Below are 7,901 nucleotides of genomic sequence, written 5' to 3' on the forward strand. Positions count from 1 at the left end.
AAGAAAAAGAGAAGGTTATGCTTCATTGTTTAAATAAGGACATTCAAGATAACCAAGAGGAGAGAGTAAAAAAAGAGAGGAAAGAAAGAGAGGAGAGTGCAAAAGAAGAAAATGAGAGGAAAGCAAGAGAGGAGAGAGAAAAGAAAGAACAAAAGGAACTTGTGAGGGAAAAGGAGAAGGAAAACGTCATACATACATAGGAAGTGCTACAAAAGGCACCTTTCACTCCTATCTTTCTACAAGATTCAAGCAAATTTAGGGGAGTTTCTCAATCCTTCCACTTTTCTTCAATTATTAAGCTTTCGTTCTTTTCTAAACTCTTTTGTGAAAATATCCAAACATTTCCAAACCACTTCATCACAAACCATTTCCAAACCACATCTTGAGTTCATGTTTTCTTTTTTACACTTAACTCAAGACAAAAATACAAGTTTTTCTAAAGAAGGATTTATATTTTTCATTAATAAAATCAATCCAATGTCAAAGAAGCCTTCTTTTAATATTCCTTGTCTATATAAATGTTGTGGAAAACATAATTTCATTCACAAAATGTTTGATGCTTTTTGCAAGTTAACATTTGATCCAGGAGGAGTTTCTTTGGTTTATAAAACAAATAAGTAATTAATCTCTCTTTGTTGCATGTTTTTCAAGATTCGAGGTTGAATCTTCTCCAACTTAGGGGGGGGGATGATATGGTTGTAGATGGAGCAACAATGAAGAGTTTTCAAATGACCACAAGCATAAAAAAAAGTAGAATAGGTTTTCTTGGCTTGTATTTGCCTTTTTTGTTCTTTCATTAATTTTAGTTGTAGAGAAGCTTATAAAATCTTCTTTTCTTTATAGTACAAGCAATGTGGGACTTCACATGGCTTGAAATTAAAATAAAAGAAGAATAAATAGGCTTTCTCCTTTTGTTGTTTATAGTGCAAGTAAACATGCATAGTTTGTAGCTTTTGAGTCCTAGACTTACTAAGAAGCTTATAAACCCTTTAGGAATGGAAGATTTAAGAGATGTGGGACTAATATACACTTGGGACACTGCTGGTCAACCTATGAAGCATTCCATGTCCCACATCCCTTAAAACTCTCCACTTAATTCATCCTAAAAGTTATATAAGTAGCCTAAGGGTCTCCTTTTGTACACACCTTTGAAGGAATCAATTTTAAGAGTGATTTGCATTCTTGCATTTCTTCTTTGAGATAACAACCTATCTCTTAGTCTTTTTGAGGATCTTATCTTGAGAAAATCAAGTGGCAGTCCAATCATTGGCACTTATCTTGGAATCCTTTTCAAGTGGCGTGTCTACATCTCATAAGTTTTCCCTATCCTTTCTTCTATCAATTTTTAATTCTTTTCATTCCTTAATTGTCATTGTAATAGTTCTCTCTATGTATGTTATTCCCTATCAAGAGGTAAATTAATAGGTCTAATTCTTTTAAACTCTATAAGTAGAGGTTTAATTTCGGGTAAGATACACTTTCTATAGTTTGATTACTTTAGACTTTCAGAGAAAAAGATATCTAAATTGAGCGTTAGAGTGTCTTCTGCAGGTCACCCCCTAAAAATGATTGGTCATCCATAGTGGAAGAAATGAGCAAACGTTTGTCCAAATAAGAGAGTTGAGTGCGATCCATCATCGTCCCAATCCAGCAAAAAAATTTTGGCACCTACCGTGGGACCGAGGATAACAGAAGAAACCCAGTTGAGACCATAAAGATGGCAGGACAACCAAACCCTTTGGCGTTAGTTCAGGAGATGTAAAGGCAGATGGAAGCCATGCAAGCATAGATTTCAACCTTGCGAGCAGAGCATGCTGCGGGGGCAAAGGGAACAGTCAAATCAGTAGTCAGTGGGCCTACTCATGTTCCTACAGTGGAGCTTGCTCAAACTGAACCCGAGGGAGCTACCCAAGAGGAGAACAATTCTAGGACCTGTTCAGTTCACTCGACTAATGTTGGTCGGGCCGATATGCTTCACCCGTTCACGGTGGCTATTGTGGAAGAGCCAAGGCCAGAGAAGATGTCTCCAATGTTTGAAAAGTACGACAGGTCGGGGGATCCAGAGGAGCAATTGAGATCATTTATGGACGCTATGGCGATATATTCACTTAATGACTTAGTTTGGTGTAGGGTATTTTCCCTATCACTTAAAGGAGAATCCCTAGCGTGGTTTCATTCCTTTCGCCCTCATACCATAGATGATTTTTGTACGCTAAGAAATTTGTTTGAACAAAAGTTTGCTTCCAACCGAGCCTAAAACCTTACTTATATGGAGCTAATGAAAATTAAACAAAGAAAAGATGAAATCGTGAGGGATTTTATGGATTGATACAATCAGTCTATTCAGCAAGTAAAGGACGTCAACAAAAATTCATTATGAGCACCTTGACATTATTGACCTAAGGACCATTATAAGTGAACTCCTAGAGTCCGTCGCTCGGTGAGTAACATTCTCATAACTCTCACCTTAGCATTCCTGACCTAGGGAACATTCTAAGTGAACTCCTAGAGTCCACCACTCGGTGAGGAACAATCTCGTAACTCTCACCTTAGCATTCTTGACCTAGGGAACGTTCTAAGTGAACTCCTAGAGTACACCGCTCGGTGAGGAACATTCTCGTAACTCTCACCTTAGCATTCCTAACCTAGAGAACGTTCTAAGCGGATTCCTAGAGTCCATCACTTGGTGAGAAACGTTCTCGTAACTCTCACCTTAACATTTCTGACCTAGGAAACGTTCTAAGTGAACTCCTAGAGTCCACCACTTGAGAAGGAACGTTCTTGTAACTCTCATCTCAGCATTATTGACCTAGGGAACGCTCTAAGTGAACTCCTAAAGTCCACCTCTCGGTGAGAAACGTTCTCGTAACTCACCTTAGCATTATTGACCTAAGGAACGTTCTAAGTGAACTCCTAGAGTCCACCGTTCGGTAAGGAATGTTCTAAGTGAACTCCTAGAGTCCACCGTTCAGTAAGGAACATTCTCGTAACTCTCACCTTAGCATTCCTGACCTAGGGAACATTCTAAGTGAACTCCTAGAGTCCACTGATCAGTGAGGAACGTTCTCGTAACTCTCACTTAGTATTCCTGACCTAAGGTAAATTTAAATCTCTCTTGAGTATGACTACTGCCAATACTCTAAATATGAACCTCCCTTAACCTTCTTAACTACTTATTTTCATCTACTTGATTCCAACAACTAGATTTAGGATGATCCCAAGTTTTCTCATGTCGCCTATACATCACTAAAACACATGTGTAGTTTTCCTCCTTACGAAAGACTACTCTTTCATTTACTCAACTTATGTCATACCAAAAATAAAATAACACCACAACAGAGCACATATGAATTTTATACATAGTTCATACATCACATTATTATACAATATTAAATCATCACACATCCTTTAATTCAATTCAATATTAACAACACATAATTCATTTTCTATTGCATTAGCATAATAATGACTTCAAACATTTCCATTAAGAACATCAAAACAGGGAAAAACACAACTCAACTTGTAGACCTCTAATCAAAGATCCCAACTGTCAAAAAGAAGATTTATATGTTTAAGACAAGTTGTCAAAATATCAGCTTGATCCAACGATTAACATAATGAGAATCCAAATTTTCCCGAGATGACTTGGACATGAAAAACCAACTCGCCCAACGAGAGACTATCCTGCCCAACGAGAAGGCCTCCTTTACTCTCTATCTAAATAAATTTTGGCACTTGCTTAGTGAGTTGTTAGCTCACCCAATGAGAATCATAATGCAAAAGTCATGATAGATTGATGAGAAATACAACCACACAAACAAACAAAGATAGAAGGGTAATCTAATTTTACCAAAGAATCATCCATAAAATTGAGTTATAAATATCACAATTAAAATCAAACAAATCCTAAGCATATCAACATTATCTTGGACTTGATTATCCGAATACATGTATTGATGTCTGAATCTAGAGGTCCTACACTTGTGTGTGGTGAGACAACTTGTTTACTCAAGCTGCCATAGACAAGGTTAATCCGTCAAACATTTATGGCCAAGGAAACGTCACTAGACCACAAACTTCCTACTACATTTCAAGACATACCTTACCCTTCTTTACTTGAGACTAGATGGTTATTAAAGTGACAAGATGGTCCCGAATACGAAATCTCTACATACACTAAATAAAACTATTACAATAAATTCTTAAAATCCTTCTCAAGTCATACATATTCACAGTCATATTACAATAAATCATTCCTAATTCCAAATAAACATGCATTGAATTCATTTTAAATTATTTCAAACAACACAAAAATCATTGAACACAACAAATTTGCACTAGCTTTGAGAGAACATAGAGAGATGATATGTTTATATAATAAAATACGCAAACAAAACTTTTATTTATATTTTTTTTAGCTTTTAATATTAAAATAAACAAGTCTCATTATTATACAACATCTTATCACTTCTAATACTCTATTTTCTAAACCTTCGTAATATCAAAACATAATTGCAAGTCTCCAATAATACACATAATTATTAAAATTTTTTGATATAATTAATTATCAATCTCTTGATGGTTAAATTTCAAATTCCTCTTATTATAATTTATTTCTCAATTATTATGAAAAAGAACTACATTTACAAAAATAATATAACAATTAATTATTCGAATTCTATATGTAGAAATATTTCTGATTAAGCAATCTAAATCAACATTAAAAATCAATTTTCGGTTTTCTTTAAAATCTAAAATTGAAGTTACTATTTTCCAAACATGAATAGTATATATATATATATATATATGATTTATAATTTAAGAAATTTTATTCTCAACTGTGCGGTTACATTTTTTTTAATTATCTATGAAAGATATAATAAGTCAATATTACACATAAAGAAAAATGGAAAAGTATGAAAAAGTCTTCAATTGTTGCTTTCTAGCTTCCAATGCTCCTCTTCGAATGATAGTCACTCCAAAATGTAAATAACGTTTATTTATAGGTTCCTGCTTTAGAATAAGGAGGGGAAGATAATTTTAATTAAAAGTCAAATTTTTATAATCTTTTACCAAAATATTTTTTTTAGCTAATTTGGATTTGATAAATAATTTTTCTCCAAAGAAATCTCACGTTTCATCTTAGGAGATTTATTTTCTAGTCTAAAAGTAGAAATAAAGGAATATGAAGCGTAGGAGAAAGAAAAAAATTAAGAGGCAAAGGTGGTGTGAGTTAAATAGCCACGACAATGCCTATGGAAGAAAGGAAGAGAGAAAAAAAAGAAAAAAATTTAATTTACAATATTTACTAAAATTCATTGATAATTATCAATAAATGTTTATTAACACATTAAGGACATTGATAATTAATAACAAACATTTATCATGAGAATTTTCTTGTAATAACTTAAAAATACATGAAAACATGTACAATATTAGAATGTTGACTCTGTCTTCTAACAAAATCATTTTAAAATGTGTTGGTTTGCATACCGTCTTTGAAAGACATCCATTGGCAAATTATTTAAAACTTTAAATCTTCTAATAAATTAGTCTTGGCAAGTTATTAACAATAAATATCTTTAATATACCAATTGATTCTTAGAAAATTTCTTTGAAAGTTATGTAGTTAGACTGAGTGGAAATGGACTGCATCTGATTATTAAAGCAAGATTTTATGCTATTTGAATCTTGTGAATGCAAAGAAAGTAATTGAAGGAAGAGTTTAGCAGAAATAATGAGTCAAAAAAATTGTATATATATATATTATGAAATTCGGAGAAAAGTGATTGTTTTGTATATATGAACTTGACTTGTAGTGTAGAGCTGTAGTATTATATACTGTACAGATGATGTATTGAAGACATGGCTTGCAAAAGAAAAATGTATATGATTGATTTACTATACTATAAGCAACCTACTTTAGACTTCAGTTTGATAATTTTTCCCACTCTCCATATATTGAGCTAAAAGTTTCTCCTCCAAAGGTTTTTGCACACTCAAGAACTGTTTCTCTGGCACAACGTTCCCATGACANTGCTATATCCTCAAGTGACCATGTCCGATCCAAGCATCTCAGAAAATGAATCAGCTTTGATTTTGCTATTGTTGATAGGTCTTTCTGGCATTCAGTACTGTTCAAGTTGAATAAAAAGGAATCAAAAGGGAGATTTAAACTATCGAAAAGGAAGGTTTAATTATGATAAAATTCTTGTTGATGAAATATGAAACTTAGATGAATAACTGCTTAAGAATATAAACAGAAGAAAATCTAACCTGACTTCTGACAGCTCTTTGTCTACAATAACAGGCAAAGAAGTTGGATAATTTGTAGGAACGAACAACCTTAATGGTTTGATTATTGACTGCATGACAAATATTCATGGTTAATGTAACAGAACACAAAAAATCAAATGTGCAAAGTTCATAACACAATATAAAGTATTCACCTTTTTATCTGCAAAAGTATGAGATTCTATGTTCATATTGAACGATACTGCATTGAAAAGGAGTTCGATAACCAACCCTTCACTATCATCAGCCGCTACTCCCGGCGCTTTAACATTTTCTCCAACAACAATCACACTGTCTACCAATCGATGGTTGATCTCCTTTAATTCAACTAAAAGAGAAGAATTTTCCTGCTAGAGTTACCAATGCTAATGTTAAGATTATATGAAGGAAGTCAAGGTTAAGGATTATTATGCGTGTACCTTTTAAAGGAGTGGAAATCAATAAAAAAAAACTATAAAGAAGGTATATTACCAAAATTCTTGGCTTCTTTTTTCTATAGTCAGGTTCCTCAGCATCAGAGAACTGGTTGAAACTGTGGCTTCGAGACCTTTTCCTACCAGTTTGTGNAATGAGGTCCGGTTGGTTTTGTTGTTGAACCATCTCTCGTGGTTCATCTAAGAACTCTGAAGTTTCCATCACATCATTCAAATAGACTGCCTCTCTCATTTCATTAACTGATGCGCTCAATGCTTCAGGTGATATTTCGGCTATCTAGAAGTATATCACANTAATAGAATTTAGGACAACCACTTTTTATGATTCAAAGAAATGCAAATAGGAAGCATGTAAACCACAAGTTTTAGACCAACCACTTTAAGAATGCGCTTCACTTCAGCACTTGGCTCATCAAAATTCAGAGTAGATTTATGAGAAATTTCTTTAAGCTTATTGCAGTTTTCGGTCAAGGGTGAAGCTGAAATCTCCAGACTGTTTACACTCACCCTCAATGCTTCACTTTCTTTCTCTGAACCTTGGGCTTGATTCTGTACGGCATTGTCAGGACCTGAGTTTGAAAAATTGTAAAAAACATTTGCATGTAAGCACAGATAACATGGAAAATATAGCATAAAAATGTACAACTCTAGCTGATTAAAAAAAAAAAAAAAAAAACTGAAGTTATAGATGTACCTTTCATGATAGACACTTGATCTACATGCTGTGGGGAATTGCTATATTGTTTTTCCACTTGCTGCTCTTTTAAGCATGGCTTGTTTGGCTGAGAAACAAGGTTCAATATACTAGAGTTCTGTGGTCCCAATTGTTGTGTAGATGGTTCCGCTTCTACTATTTTTAGTTGCTGCTCCTTTAAGCATGGCTTGTTTTGATGAGAGACATCCTTCCATAAACAAGAGTTCTGTGTTTCCAGTGATTGGGGTATTATTTTCGCTTGCTGCGGCTTGATTTGCTGAGAAACATCCTTCCATATATGAGAGTTCTGTGCTCCCAATACTTGAGTTGATGGTTTTGCTTGCAGCGGCTTGCATTGCTGAGAAACATCCTTCCATATATAAAAATTCTGTGTTCCCAATGCTTGAGTTGATGGTTTCGCTTGCAGCGGCTTNTTTTTTTTTTTTTTTTTTTTTTTAATTTTCCCTGCAGATGGATGC

At 34.0% G+C, this 7,901-nt stretch overlaps 1 protein-coding gene across 1 annotated transcript; it reads right to left on the reverse strand.

Annotated features, from left to right (window-relative positions):
* Nucleotides 1-5,769: 5,769 nt before the first annotated feature.
* On the reverse strand, nucleotides 5,770-7,849 carry LOC106763528 (mediator of RNA polymerase II transcription subunit 15a). Its single transcript, XM_022781675.1, has 6 exons — nucleotides 7,423-7,849; nucleotides 7,104-7,297; nucleotides 6,766-7,005; nucleotides 6,450-6,641; nucleotides 6,277-6,365; nucleotides 5,770-6,134 (listed from the first exon to the last, which is right to left on the reverse strand). Exons 1-6 carry the CDS (start codon nucleotides 7,427-7,429, stop codon nucleotides 5,930-5,932), a joined length of 927 nt encoding a protein of 308 aa, XP_022637396.1. The 5' UTR covers nucleotides 7,430-7,849; the 3' UTR covers nucleotides 5,770-5,929.
* Nucleotides 7,850-7,901: the final 52 nt, after the last annotated feature.

Source organism: Vigna radiata, chromosome 6, assembly GCF_000741045.1.
Source record: "Vigna radiata var. radiata cultivar VC1973A chromosome 6, Vradiata_ver6, whole genome shotgun sequence".
NCBI lineage: Eukaryota > Viridiplantae > Streptophyta > Magnoliopsida > Fabales > Fabaceae > Vigna > Vigna radiata.